Source organism: Hemiscyllium ocellatum, chromosome 37 (genome assembly GCF_020745735.1).
Source record: "Hemiscyllium ocellatum isolate sHemOce1 chromosome 37, sHemOce1.pat.X.cur, whole genome shotgun sequence".
Lineage (NCBI taxonomy): Eukaryota > Metazoa > Chordata > Chondrichthyes > Orectolobiformes > Hemiscylliidae > Hemiscyllium > Hemiscyllium ocellatum.
Genome location: NC_083437.1, coordinates 32609776 through 32625034, shown reverse-complemented (window position 1 = coordinate 32625034; position 15259 = coordinate 32609776). Strand labels below are relative to the sequence as shown.

Here is a 15259-nt window from a genome sequence, read left to right as displayed (position 1 = left end):
TTACTCATCATGTTTGGAGTGATTCTGGAAAGAGAAGTTAGTGAATCAATTATTTTTTCACCCCAAGAGAAAGTAGCGAACGGATTGGGCAGGACACTGGAGGTGAAATTCAGACGCATTCGAGGGACAATTGGAGCTAGGGTCAAAGTACTTGTTCACGGAAAGGTCAGGAAGATTCCGAAACCCTTTTCCCACAAAAATCTATCACAGAGTTGGGTGAAAATTTCAAAACCATGGTTGATTGTGTTTTTGTGAGGCAAGGGAATGAAAGGCTATGGAACCAAGGGTGGTGGGCGGAGTTATCCAACACGGTCTAATTAAAGTAAAAAATGAGGTCTGCAGATGCTGGAGATCACAGCTGAAAATGTGTTGCTGGTCAAGGCACAGCAGGCCAGGCAGCATCTCAGGAATAAGGAATTCGACGTTTCGAGCATAAGCCCTTCATCAGGAATCCCAAACCCTGGCTGGAGGGGTTGAACAACCCATTCCTAGGATGGAGATGAATTCCTGTACCAGGCAGAGAGGTGGATTAAATCCAGCCCAGTCTGAAAGTGGTTCCTCCTCAGATAAAATAAAAGATTCTGTCTGGTCTCAGATTAGATGCTGCTTCTTTGTCTCAGCTAGCAGACAAATAATGAAGGAAAGGACTTAGCTTTAGAATGAGAGGAAATATTTTTACCTTCTTCACAGGTAGGCCCAGTCCAACTATACAAGCAGGTGCAGTGTCCGTTCCGGGAGTCACAGCGAGCGTTATTGGAACATCTGCAGTTCAAAGAGCAGCCGGGGCCGTAACGATTAGTTTGACAATCTGAGGAGAACAAGAAATGAGTTACTCATTAACTACAATCTACGTTACGGTTGTCAATTGTGTTTGTCTGGTGGTTTCATTACACGACTTGCCTCACACATTCCAGTCATTAGTCAGCCAACCCAGCCTCCGCTTGTGACTTAGTACCTTTCTACGCCAATCAGAAAACCAAAAAAAAGTCATCACCCAACTGGATGATGCTTGACTTAACCAAATAACTATTTTCTTATTTTCAATATTTTTATAACTATTAAAGAAAAAACATTCAAGGAAAATGACAAAAAAAAAGGCCTTTTCTGTGATTTTTCTCCAGGGTGCACACAGCAGTGTCCTCGAGATTGAGTTTCAAATTTCAGACAGCTGTCCAACCTTGAGTCTTTGCTTAAGGCTCAACCTCCTCAACCATTTTTCTCTCTCTCTCACGCACACACACTGTCTTACGCGCGAAGGTTCCATAGTTTGGGATTTTACTCCTGAGTGTTCAGGAGAATGAGAGGATTCTTAAGGGGCTTGACAGGGTAAACGTTGGGAAGATGGTTTCCCTCGTGGGAGAGTCTAGGACCTGACAGTATAGTCACTGAATAAAGGGGCACCAATTTAAAACTGAAATGAGAAGTAATGTCTTTTCTCAGAGAGTGAGGGTCTTTGGAACACCTTGTCACAGAGAGCTGAGTTTTAGATTAGATTAGATTACTTACAGTGTGGAAACAGGCCCTTCAGCCCAACAAGTCCACACCGACCCGCCGAAGCGCAACCCACCCATACCCCAACATTTACCCCTTACCTAACACTACGGGCAATTTATCATGGCCAATTCACCCGACCCGCACATCTTTGGACTGTGGGAGGAAACCGGAGCACCCGGAGGAAACCCATGCAGACACGGGGAGAACGTGCAAACTCCACAAAGTCAGTCGCCTGAGGCGGGAATTGAACCCGGGTCTCAGGCGCTGTGAGGAGAAGAGTCCTTGTTATATTTTAAGGTTGTGATAGATTCTCGATTAATCAGGAAATCAACTGCTATGGGGAAAATGCAGGAAATGGATGTGAGGAATGTTGGATCAACCATGATCCTATAGAATAGTGGGGAAGGCATGAGGGGCTGAATGACTGTTTCTATTTCTTGTTGTCCAGTGTTAAGCGTTTTTTTTTGTAAAGAATCCTGGTGTACGACACCTGCATTTACCTTTTCATGAGTCCTTACACATTGGTGAAGAAAGATTGCAGAAACTGCTGCTACATCTTTAGATTAGATTAGACTTAGATTAGACTTACAGTGTGGAAACAGGCCCTTCGGCCCAACAAGTCCACACTGACCCGCCGAAGCGCAACCCACACATACCCCTACATTTACCCCTTTCCTAACACTACGGGCAATTTAGCATGGCCAATTCACCTGACCCGCACATTTTTGGACTGTGGGAGGAAACCGGAGCACCCGGAGGAAACCCACGCAGACACGGGGAGAACGTGCAAACTCCACACAGACAGTCACCTGAGTCGGGAACTGAACCCGGGTCTCAGGCGCTGTGAGGCAGCAGTGCTAACCACTGTACCACCGTGCCGCCCACTTCTGCAGAAGTGCTTGCTGAAGGGAGATTTAATGGAGATTTTTGCCTTGAATTTTGAAGAATTTTAACAGAGCAAAGACTATGTCCTCACAGCAGTCAGTGAGGACCTATTAAAAATGGTCAAGGGGATTAAAGAGTGGTTATACAGAGTGCTGAGCCTGGAATGCTTTGACACAGAGTCCTGCACAGTACTTACCAACATCACACCTCCTACCAGTTTTCCCTGGTGGACAGAGGCATTTTCCTGTAGTTGTTTCGCAAGGTGCACCTCCCTCGCAGTCACACTTCTGCTGACATTGCTCTCCGTACTGCCCTTCCTCACATTCTACAGCGACCCGGGGAGAAAGAAAATAACAGTCCAATTCACTTCAGAGCAGGCAATGGTGTTCATGAATGGTCCCAGTCCCCCTACTGTTCCATAGCCCTTGTGGGCAGGAAACCACCTTGGCTCAGGCAACATCAATCTAATTAAGGTGATGGATGTGAATCTTAGGCTTTGCGTTTGCTTCTGTGTGTCTCAGGTTGCTCAGACAAGCTGATCGTGAAGGCTTGACTCATTGTCAATGAGCTAATGGCATTAAGAGCAGCCCTTTGCAAAGCTCCAGGTCCACAAAAAAGCGGAGTGTTTAGGACAGTATTGCCCGTGTAGTTTCTCAGGCCTGTTCACGAATGGTCATAGTGGATGCCGAACCAGAGGACACAGCTTAAAATAAGGGGTAGGCATTTAGGACTGAGATGAGGAGAAACTTCTTCACCCACAGAGTGGTGGGTGTGTGGAATGCTCTGCCCCAGAAAGCAGTAGAGGCCCAGTCTCTGGATTCATTTAAGAAAGAGTTGGATAGAGCTCTCAAGGATAGTGGAATCAAGGGTTACGGAGATAAGGCACAACAGGATACTGATTGAGGATGATCAGCCATGATCATAATGAATAGTGGTGCAGGCTTGAAGGGCAGAATGGCCTACTCCTGCACCTATTGTCTTTTGATGTCTACAGGAGCTGAACAACCAGCTCTCAGGCCTGGTAATTTGGAGGGCTAGCAGGGCTGCTGGGGCTGCAGACATTAGTGCTGCCATAAACTGTACTGAATGTTTTATTAGAATTATTACCTTTCTCACAGTAGTCTCCATGGTAACCAGCCGAACACAGGCATTGGCCAGTTACAGGGTGACAGGCTGCTTTGTTTCTGCAGTCACACAAATGCTGACAGTTTGGTCCATGAAATCCAAGGGGGCAGGCTGTAAAAATAAACCAACATCCAAACAGCTCCAAAAAGATAAAGCAAAATATTGCAAGCCAAGCAAATGTTGTGCTTGTAGTGTGTCCCAACCACCACCTGTCTCTCAGAGTGCATTAGGCTACCAATCATAGACTTGATTTGGAGATGCCGGTATTGGACTGGGGTGTACAAAGTTAAAAATCACGCAACACCAGGTTATAGTCCAACAGATTTAATTGGAAGCACTAGCTTTCGGAGCAACGCTCCTTCATCAGGTGGTTGTGGAGGACACAATTATCAGGCACACAATTTATAGCAAAAGTTTACAGTGTGATGTAACTGAAATAATACATTGAAAAATACCTTGCTTGTCTGCTGAGTCTTTCATCTGTTCGAATACCATGGTACCATGAAAGAAGTGAAACTATCATGGTATTTGAACAGATGAAAGACTCAACCAACAATCAAGGTATTTTTCAATGTTTAATTTCAGTTACATCACACTGTAAACTTTTGCTATAAATTCTGTGCCTTACAGGTGTGTACTCCACAACTCCCTGGTGAAGGAGTAGCGTTCCGAAAGCTAGTGCTTCCAATTAAACCTGTTGAATCATAGACTTGCTTCAGAAAATAATGCAGGTGGTTCATTTGGCAATCTTCTGGCTACAGAAGGCAAGGAAACGGAGATCTCAAATGGTCAGCCATGGTTCACAGTTCAGCCTCCACAACCTCAGTTCAAGCCCATTCCAGAGACTTGACACAAAATCCAGGCTGATACAATGTGTGCAGAACAAAGAAAATTTACAGCCCAGGAACAGGCCCTTCGGCCCTCCAAGCCTGAGCCGATCCAAATGTACTGTCTACACCTGTCGGTCAAGTCCTAAGCATCTGTATCCCTCTGCTCCCCACCTACCCATGTATCTGTCCAGACGCATCTTAAATTAATCTACCGTGCCTACCTCTTACCATCTCTGCTGGCAACACGTTCCAAACGCCCAACACCCTCGGTGTGAAGTACTTGCCAAGTGTATCCCCCTTAAACTTTCCAACTCTCACCTTGAAAGTGTGACCTCTCGTTATTGAATCCTTCACCCTGGGAAAAAAATTGTCTCTATCCACCCTGTCTATAATCTTCATTATTTTGTAAACCTCAATCAGGTCCCCCCTCAATCTCCTTTTTTCTAGTGAAAATAAACCTAACCTACTCAACCTCTCTTCATAGCTAGCACCTTCCATACCAGGCAACATCCTCATAAACCTTCTCTGCACCCTCTCCAAAGTGTCCACATCCTTTTGGTAATGTGGCGCCCAGAACTGTATTCTAAATGCGGCTGAACCAATGTCTTGTACAATTTTAACATGACTTGCCAGCTCTTATACTCAATACCCGGTCCGATGAAGGTCAATATGCCATCTTGACCACTCTATCCACCTGAGCAGCAACCTTCAGGCACAATGGACCTGCACTCCCAGATCTCCCTGCCCATCAGAACTGAAGGAGTACTGCAATGTTTTCAGGAAGAGACATTAAACTGAAGTTCTCTCACGTGGATGTAAAAGAACTATTATAAGAAGAATATGTGGAAGCCTTACTGGTTTCCTGTTCGGTTTCTGCATCAGAAACTGTGTCATTCCTTGCCATTATGGCTGTATTCCCAGCATCAGCATGGCATACAAATCTTAGTCCTCAAAATAAAAGTGCTTTAAAAATTCTTTAGCTCAATTTCTAGACATTTTGGTTCACACAAGAAATGCCAAATTTAAGTAACAAATTGTCATCATTGAGCTGAAAGTTAATGAGTAAATCATCCGCGAATGTAAAACCCAACAGCAGGTGGCGATATTGTACAATGAATGTAATGTTACACCCTGATATGACGGAGGTTATCATAACTGAGGCCACTCAAACTGTCACTCAGCAATGGGTAAGGCCACATTCAGGATCTAATCTAACTCTTGTTCAACTTTTCCCAATTGCAAAACTTCTAAGCTCTTGCAGTATCGGGAATTATTCCAATCCCCCTTGAACATGGAGTGCCCATTCTACATGCTACCCATGCCACAGAATCATCCAGCACTGGAGGCCATTCAACCCACTGTGCCAGTACTGGCTCATGACGTGTTTGAATACTTTATGAGCAGATCCTCAGACATGAGTCCCGCCATGATATCCCTTCATTTGATAATCGCCCTTCCACCGCTCACATCCATTGAAAGCAAAATGAAAAAAGGAACTGTGGACATTAGCAATCTGAAAAAAAAACCCAGAAAATGCTGCAAAAGCATTTGGCAGTATCTGAGAAGAAGGTAACAGAGTTAACACTTCGAGCCAGGACCAGACCAGGTGAGTTTCTCCAGTAATTTCAGTACAAATGTTAAATGATTTGATTTGGAGGTGCTGGTATTGAACTGGGGTATAAAAAGTTAACAATCACACAATACCAAGTTATAGTCCACAGACTTATTTGGAAGCACTAGCTTTCAAAGCACTGCTCCTCACAACCACTTGATGAAGTGGGTCATGTCTTTTTGTGGCTAGTTGATGTTCATGTATCCTGGTGGCTAATTCTCTGCCTGTTTGTCCAATGTAGTGTTTGTTACAGTTCTTACAAGGTATTTTGTAAATGACATTAGTTTTGCTTGTTGTCTGTATAGGGTCTTTCAAGTTCAGTAGCTGCTGTTTTAGTGTGTTGGTGGGTTTGTGGGCTCCCATGATGCCAAAGGATTTGAGTAATCTGGCAGTCATTTCCGAGATGTCTTTGATGTAGGGGAAAGTGGCTAGGGTTTCTTGATGTGTTTTATCTGCTTGTTTGGGTATTTTGTTGAGAAATTGGTGGACTGTGCCCATTGGGTACCTGTCCTTTTTGAATACACTGTATAGGTGATTTCCTCTGCTCTGCATAGTTCCTCTGTGCTGAAGTAATGTTCTCATGCAGCTTCATTTGTGGGTGTTGGGGTGATTGCTTCTGTAGTTCAGTATTTGGTCAGTATGTGTTGTTTTCCTGTAGTTTGAAGTTCCCCATTGGCTGTTCTCTCTACTGTGACATCTGGGAATGGTAGTTTGTTGTTTTCCTCCTCTTTAGTACATTTTATGCCAGTCAGGGTATTATTGATGGTCTTGAAAGTTTTCCTCCAATTTGTTTCATTTAGTGATGACAAAGGTATCATCCACGTAGCGGACCCAAAGTTTGGGTTGGATGTTTGTTCGAGTCTCTGCATTCCTGCCTCTGCTAAGAACCCTGATATCGGAGATCCCATGGGTGTTCCGTTGGTTTGCCTGTGGTTTTGTTGTTGAAGGTGAAGTGGGTGGTAAGGCATAGGTCCACTGGCGTGACGATACTGTGCTCTTGCTGATGAGGTTGGTGTTGGTGTATGTGTCTTTGGGTCTTCTAATAGTGTAGTCAGTGTTTCCTTGGCCAGCTTGATATTGATGGATGTGAACAGGGCTGTTAATCAAAGGAGACCATTATTTCATCCTCTTCTATTTTGGTGTCTTTGATGGTGTACAGGAATTCTTGGGTGGATTGGATGGAGTGGTGTGAGTCTTCTACTGAGTGTTTTAGTCTTTGCTGTAGCTCCTTGGCTATTCTGTAAGTTGGTGTTCCAGGTAGCGAGACTATGGGTCTGAGGGGGGGGCTCCTGGTTTGTGAATTTTAAGTAATCTGTGGGAGTGTGGTGTGTTGGATCCGTCTGGTTTCATTTTTTGGAAGTCCGCCTTATTTATTTCTTCAGATTTCTGAAGTTTTTTTGAGTACAGATGTGATTCAGTTTTCTAGTTGTCGGATCGGTTCGGTATAACCTGGTGTTGTGTGATTTTTAACTTAAATGATTTGGTTTCTGACCCGACCTTTCTTTTGTGGGTCCAATTCTTGAATCCAGAAAAGAGTTCAGTAAATCCTTCTTGCTATTCCCACAGTCCACTTTCACTCCAATTGCACGCAGAACATTAAAACCTATAAATGCAAGTCTTTTCACAGAACATCCCTCAAGTTCCTGCTCAGCCTAACCATATCATATACATTCACCACTCTACTCCCAAACACACTCTACACCATGACCAATATTAATCTTCCTCTCTTCAACTTAGCAAACGGAGTCCCTTCACACACTTTCCCAACTTGCTTCCACGCTCAGGATTTTTCCAACTGGCCTTTTCTTACAAGAGCCCTCCCCAGGCTCAAATTGAATTAGATATTCAAATGGGAAAGTAGGCCCAATGGACTTGTTTGACAATTTTATACAGTTATGAATATAGTAATTATTTTTTAAAAAATTATTCGCAGGATGAGGGTATCACTGGCTAGACAGCATTTATTGCCCAGCCCTAGTTGCCTAAAGGGCAGTTAAGAAGCAACCACATTGCTGTGGGTCTGGAGTTACATGTAGCCAAGACCAGGTAAGGATAGCAGTTTCCTTCCCTAAAGGACATTAGTGAACCAGATGGTTTTTTTCCAACAATCAACAATAGACTCGTGGTCATCATTAGCCTCCTAATTTCACATTTTTTTTATTGAATTCAAATTCTACCATCTCCCATGGCAGGATTGTAACCTGGGTACCCAGAACATTATCTGAGTCTCTGGGTTGACAGTCCAATAACAATACCCTTAGGCCATCACCTCCCAGCCAATGGTGGTAATGTGCTGGTAAGGTTATTGACCTAGTAATCTCACCAGGGTGGTTAAAGAATTTGAATTCTTTGGTGTCTGTGAAATTGACTCAGAAGCTGTAAGATTATCATGAACTGATTCATTCACATCCCTTCATGGAGGGAAACCTGCTGACTCGATTTAGTTTGTCTAATCCATGTCAGAGAATACACAATGATGTGGTCGATTATTAACTGACTTCAGAAATAGTCATGGAAAACTACTCAGTTGTGACAAAGAATCGGCAGTCCTTAAGAAGGAATATACCATTTTCTGCATTGGAGAGATGTTCAGTAAATGCTGGCCTTGCCGGGGATGCTCAGAAACCCAAGAAGAAATAATAAAAAGTAATTTCTGCCTTTAGGATCCCTACTACCCACAATGTCCCGTGTCCTCTTAAAAGGTGTTGGGACACCTGGTTGAAGTTATACAATGTTGATGCCTCTTCTGGAGTACTGTATCCAATTCTGGTTGCCATGTTATAGGATAGATATGATTAAGCTGGAGAGGGTTCAGCAAAGATTTACCAGGATGTTGTCGGAAATGGACGATATGAGCTTTAAAGAAGAGGCTGGATAAGTTGGGACTTTTTTTTCACTGGATGTTAGGAAGTGGAGAGGTGACCTTATAGAGGTTTATAAAATCATGAGGGGTATATAAAAGGTGAATGGCAGGCATCTCTTCCCTATGGTGGGATTTCAAGCCAAGGAGGCATATTTTTAAGGTGAGAGCAGAAAGATTTAAAAAAGACATGAGGGACGCAGAGAGTGTTTCGTGTGTAGAATGAACTTCCAGAGGAAGTGGTGGGTGTGGGTACAGTTACAATGTTTAAAAGATATTTGGATAAGTACATAAATAAGAAATGTTTGGAAGGATATGGGCCAAATGCAGGCAAGTGGGACTACTTTAAGTTGGGATTATAGCAGTATGGACTAGTTGGACCAAAGGATCTGTTTTCATGCTGTATGACTCTATGAGTCTATAAAAGATTCCTACTAACTCACCATGCTCACAGTTGTTCCCGTAGTACCCTCTGGCACACTGGCAGTACCCGGTTACCCGATTACAGGTGCCATTATTTTGGCATGCACAGTCCAGCTGGCAGTTTGCACCAAATTTCCCAAGGGGACACTCTGGAAAAGATAAAACCAAACTGGGAATGCCGTTTCTGTGAACTCTGTCTCAATCAGAATCATCAACACAAGTTACAATAACAGTAATCAAAATACTGCTGATACTAGAAATCTTCAATGAAAATTTAAAGTGCTGGAAAGTCTCATCTGTGCAGAGAAAAAGAGACAACATTTCAGGTCAATAACCTGTAGTCAGAACTGGGAAGATTTAGAGATGTAACAACTTATAAGCATATGCAGACAGTCAAGGTCATTTTTATTTTTTTGGATTGTAGATTTAGAAATGGGAATAAGATACTTCTTTTAAACCAAGGGACTGTGAAAGAAGATGTTGCAAGTTTTAAAAGAATGAGTTATTGGAACTTACTGTGTGTTGTATGCTCAATGTTGGCTTATACAAGCAGTGGGGGAGAATGCTGGACTGGCTCTGGAGGTGGGTGTCCAGGACCAGTTTTGCCCAGTCACTGATTTTGATTGGATTTTCAACATGACCAGTTGTATGTGCAGGCAGGAGTACTTAGCACAGTAACAACTTCTGGATTGGCGCATGGGCAAGTGGTTTAGTATTTGGAAAAAACAGCCTGTGAATGAGAAAACACCTCTCTCTCATCCTTCTGTGAATGGAGAAGTAAAATAAAGTCTTGAGCAACTAGCTAATCTCTCTCTCTCTCTCTGCAAATTCCTTTCTTGAAAGTAAAAACAGAAGACCACTTTCAGAAAATGCCCTTAGGATCCCTACTACCCACAATGTCCAATCTCCTCTAAAAAGGTGGTCATGTTGAAGTTATACAGGACAATGTTGAGGCCTCTTCTGGAATACTGTATCCAGTTCTGGTCGCCCTGTTATAGGAAGGATATTATTAAGCTGGAGAGGGTTCAGAAAAGATTTACCAGGATGTTGCTGGGAAAGGACGATTTGAGCTATAAGACGAAACTGGATAAGCTGGGGACTTGAAAATACAAATCTTCAAGTGGAAAATAAAAGGTTCAGAATCATTATGTCCATAACCCTGTCACCTCATCAAAAAGAAAATGGAAGGAATTCGAGGGAGACACCTCATCAATGTCCATTGTCCAGATTGGTGTCAGACATCAACATCACTGATATTTCTTTGTTTGTTCTCAACCTTTAATATTTGTGTTGTGTCTATTTTTGTGTGTCTGTTTCTAAGAAAATGGATTTTTTAAGGCTCTTTGTTTAAGTTATATATAGTTAAATAGTAATCTGTCCTTCTTTTCTGTCATCGGTCAAAAGCATTTTGAATAAATAACTGCTTACTTGTAATGTACAGATTGTGATGAGTGTTTTCTGTTAATCGGAGTTCATCAGTCAGATACACTGGGGATTTTGGATAGTTTGAATAAATCCTTTCACACTTGTATGACTCCAGCAGTAATGGGCCTTGATTTCCAGTGCATCATGCCAGAGAGTTGTGGCAGAAGTCAGGCAATGGGCTCAAAAACAACGATGACAAGAAATGTCACAGGACAACAACTCATAATAGTTAAAATAATTGCACACTTTACCTATGTTTGTCTTTCTGCTACATTTTTCATCCTGTTTTCTATCTTTCTCATCTTCTTTGTCTCTGTTTCTATCTACATGGGAACACAGGAACAGGTATAGGCCATTCAACCCATCAAGCCTGTTCTGCCATCCAATAAGATCATAACTGAACTATGGCCTACCTCTGCATACCTGCCTTTGTCCTGAATTACTTAATTCCTTTGCTTAACAAAAACGTATCTATCTCAGATTTAAAATTAACAACTAATCTAGCATCCACTGCCATTTGTGGAAGAGAGTTCCAAATATTTACTGCTGATTGTCTGTAGGTGCTTCTCAATATCCCTCCTGAACACCGTAGCCCTAATACTCTGTCAGTGGCTCCCTCGCTTTCCCTTTGTCTTATCCATGTCTCAATGTTTTCTGCTTTGTTTTATTATAATTTATCAAGTTAAGATGTCAGCCTTGGCTATTGGTAGCATTCTCACCTCAGTCAAAAGTTTGTAAGCTCAAGCGCTACTCAAGAAACTTAAGCAAATAATTTAGGTGGATGCTCCAATAGTGTACTGAGGGAGTGCTGCAGTGTCAGAGATGCTGTGCTCTGCAGGAGAAAGTGAGGACTGCAGATGCTGGAGATCAGAGTCGAGAGTGTGTGGTACTGGATGAAGGGCTCCTGCCCGAAATGTCGATTCTTCTGCTCCTTGGATGCTGCATGAACTGCTGTGATTTTCCAGCACTACACACTCTTGTGCTGTGCTCTGCACCTCAGCCTCAAGGGATTGAATAGTCTACCTCTGTACCTGTCTTCCAATGTTTAAGTTGATCTTTCTAACAATTCTGTCTCTTATTCTGTGAATTTTCTTGATCTTCTCCTCGTCCGTATTAATTTATTGGAGGTAAAAGCCATTGCTTTATTAAAAGAAAAATCTCCTTATATGTAGCTTTAAAGGCATGTCTAAAGCCAATGAAAAACACAGATGTAGAAGATAAAGAACTAACAAAGAGATGTGAAACAGGTTTGCCAACTTGAGTCATGTTCTTAAAGGGTTCATCACAAGACCTCTAATATCTCTGACTAACCTTTACTCCCAACCTCCAATTCTTTTTTTATAGCTAGTACCTGATAACTGTTTCAATAAAATTAAGAAGCACAGCGCCTGAGACCCGGGTTCAGTTCCTGCCTCAGGTGACTGACTGTGTGGAGTTTGCACGTTCTCCCCGTGTCTGCATGGGTTTCCTCCGGGTGCGCCGGTTTCCTCCCACAGTCCAAAGATGTGCGGGTCAGGTGGATTGGCCGTGCTAAATTGCCCGTAGTATTAGGTGAAGGGGTAAATGTAGGGGAATGGGTCTGGGTGGGTTACGCTTTGGCGGGTTGGTGTGGACTTGTTAGGCCAAAGGGCTTGTTTCCACACTAATCTAATCTAAGCATTTTTAACACCCTGTATGATTTTACTCCCATATTGCTTGCAGGAGATTAAGTTCCTGCAGGCTCGAGGTTAGCTGTGAAAGGCTATCAACCCAAGGTAGTGTTTCTAGTGACAAGGAAACCCAATCTTGAAGGTCAGTATACTGAAAAATATTATTTTCAATTTACATTTAATTTCTGATCAAATGTACCCACAGATTTCAAATGCAGGTTTTGCATACTGGAGCCTTCAAGAATTGATCTCAAAATGACACTAAGTGCTTTCCTTGTGAGTGTTAAGTTTCTGTTGAATGTACGATGTGCTCACCTTGTCCACATCGGGCCCCAGTCCAGCCGAGACCACAGGAACACGAACCATCAACTGGGTTACACAATCCTCCATTCTTGCACGTACAGATATATTGGCATCCCTGACCGAACCTGCCTTTAGGACACACTGAATATACAAAACAGTGGTTACCTACCAAACACATTTCAATATCAATGTGCGACAAAGAGACTGAGATTAGAGCTAAGAACCCTAAGGTCTGGTGAGGACAGACAAAGTGTGGATGTCACAATATATTTGTTCCACAGGTAATATAGGCTGGTGATCATCTCCTACAATTCTTCCATCAGATCATTGGTCAAGAAATGCTGTTAGACCTTTCTCAGACCATTAATTATCTTTGCTTTGAATCACAGAATGAAAGAACTGTTACGGTGTAGATGAAAAACCATTCAGCCCATCATGTCTGTACCAGGTCTATTACTGAGTGCCCATCTCCTGCATTTTTCCCTATTTCTATCCAACTAGCCATCCAGTGCCCTCTGTGGAATCTGTGAACCAACAGGACATCCTACTTCCATCAAAAACATATTACCAAGGAGGCCTCACAAATGACAGAAACCAGGGACAGAGATTCACACACATGCATGCAGATTTCATGAGTAGTTTTGCTGATGTTGTAACACACATGCAAAACTTTACTTTAAATCTTGAGTTTGAAAACTCTGAAGTCTAGCCCCGTCCAGCTCCGATACTAAACTAGATTGTTGTTTCCCTGTTGAAATTGCCTGCCCTCCTAAGACAGGTTGCCAGATATCATGTGAGCGAATAGCAAGGGCCCATCACTCAGACTCGGGACAATAAGTTACTCACCATGTTGGCACTGGGAACCAATCCTGCCTGCTGGACAGATACATCTTCCAGTCACATGGTCACACTTTGCACCTTCACCACAGGAACAGGGTGCAGAGCAATCCATCCCATAGTATCCAGTGGGACAGGCTGGGGGGTAAAAGGAGATGTAGTGTCAACCAAGGTCACTGGTCTGCTCCAGAAACCAGACAGAATCCAGCAAATTCAGAGCATAGACAGAGACCATTCAACCACTGTTTTCATGCTCACTTTCTGCAACAGATATCTACATAATCCCATTCCTCTGTTGCTTCTTCACATAATTTGAAATCATTACTTTTTCAAATAATAGAAACTTACAAGATAATACACAGCTTGGAAAGGGTGGACGCTAGGAAATTTTTTCCGTTAGGCGAGGAGACTAGGACCTGTGGACACAGCCTTAAAATTAGAGGGGGTCAATTCAGAACAGAAATGCGGAGACATTTCTTCAGCCAGAGAGTGGTGGGCCTGTGGAATTCATTGCCGCAGAGTGCAGTGGAGGCCGGGACGCTAAATGTCTTCAAGGCAGAGATTGATAGATTCTTGATGTCTCGAGGAATTAAGGGCTACGGGGAGAATGCGGGTAAGTGGAGTTGAAATGCCCATCAGCCATGATTGAATGGCGGAGTGGACTCGATGGGCCGAATGGCCTTACTTCCACTCCTATGTCTTATGGTCTTATGGTCTATTTATCTCTAAGACATGATGTTGATTTTGTTTTCACCTGCAGGCACAGAGGATGGATTTTATTTTACTGATAATGTTTTAAAGTCTTCTGTCCCAATTCAGTTGAAGGTTGGACATAATGCACTCAACCCCAGCCCTCTAATGCAGATCCAAACCCTTCAATAACTGAGTCCTCCTCATGTTGCTGTTCACTTACTCTGATTACAGTCAGCTCCGACATACCCAGGTGGACAGATACATGTCCCAGTCACTGTTTCACACAGGCCTCTGTTCAAACATTGACACAGCTGGACGCAGTTGGATCCGTACCTCCCGTCTGGACATCCTTTTAGGGGATTAGAGAAGAAACAGAACATCACAAGATAATCAGAGACCTGTCCACCCTGCCAGGGAATCACCTATTCACCTTTCATGGGCTTTTCTCCACAGCCCATTGTGGTTGTACTAGTTCTTAGAGCTTTATTCATTAGTTCCATTCCATCCTGCCCAGTCTTCATAACCCTCAATATTTTTCCTTTTCAAATATTTGCCCAATTTCCTTATGAGGGTTATTATTGAATCAGCTTCCACCACCCTTTTGCATCTTGTGGCACCTTGCTGTCAGCCAATTGGCTGCCACATCCCTACATTAAAACAATGACTACATGTCAGGCAAAGCCCTTGATATGGCAGTAAAGCATTTAGGGGGATTCTGAGGATATGTAATGTGCTATAAGAATACAAGTTCTTTCCTTTTCATTGCTGCTTAGATCAACAGTCAGGGGATTGAATGTAAGGCCATGCAACTGATATCACATAAGGAAGCACAGCTATCTACTGAGCCACTCAAAGGATTCAGTCAGTCTTGCTTTACAGTTTATCTTGACTGCTGCCTAAGGTGCAGTGACTACCTGTGGATCATACAGGTCAATCAAGTTAAGCAAAACTCACTCAGGTTGCAGTTGTCTCCATGGTAACCAGGTGCACAGATGCATTCTCCACTCACTGGGTGGCACTGTTGGTTTTGAGCTGAACACTGGCACACCTGGTTACAGTTCTGTCCATAAGTACCCGGGAGGCAGGCTAGTGAAAGAGACAACAGACAAAATGTGTGAAAGGT

The 15259-nt window shown here is 43.0% G+C and overlaps 1 protein-coding gene across 1 annotated transcript in view; it reads right to left on the bottom strand.

Annotated features, from left to right (window-relative positions):
• The window catches only part of LOC132833825 (multiple epidermal growth factor-like domains protein 6), a 427573-nt gene that overhangs the window by 5501 nt on the left and 406813 nt on the right, over positions 1-15259 (bottom strand). Inside the window, exons 30-37 of the mRNA XM_060852450.1 lie at positions 15091-15222; positions 14357-14485; positions 13453-13581; positions 12619-12747; positions 9250-9378; positions 3487-3615; positions 2576-2704; positions 680-808 (exon numbers count right to left, since the gene is read on the bottom strand). Of these exons, the coding sequence (XP_060708433.1) occupies positions 680-808; positions 2576-2704; positions 3487-3615; positions 9250-9378; positions 12619-12747; positions 13453-13581; positions 14357-14485; positions 15091-15222 (1035 nt within the window). The remainder of the gene's footprint in view (positions 1-679; positions 809-2575; positions 2705-3486; positions 3616-9249; positions 9379-12618; positions 12748-13452; positions 13582-14356; positions 14486-15090; positions 15223-15259) is intronic.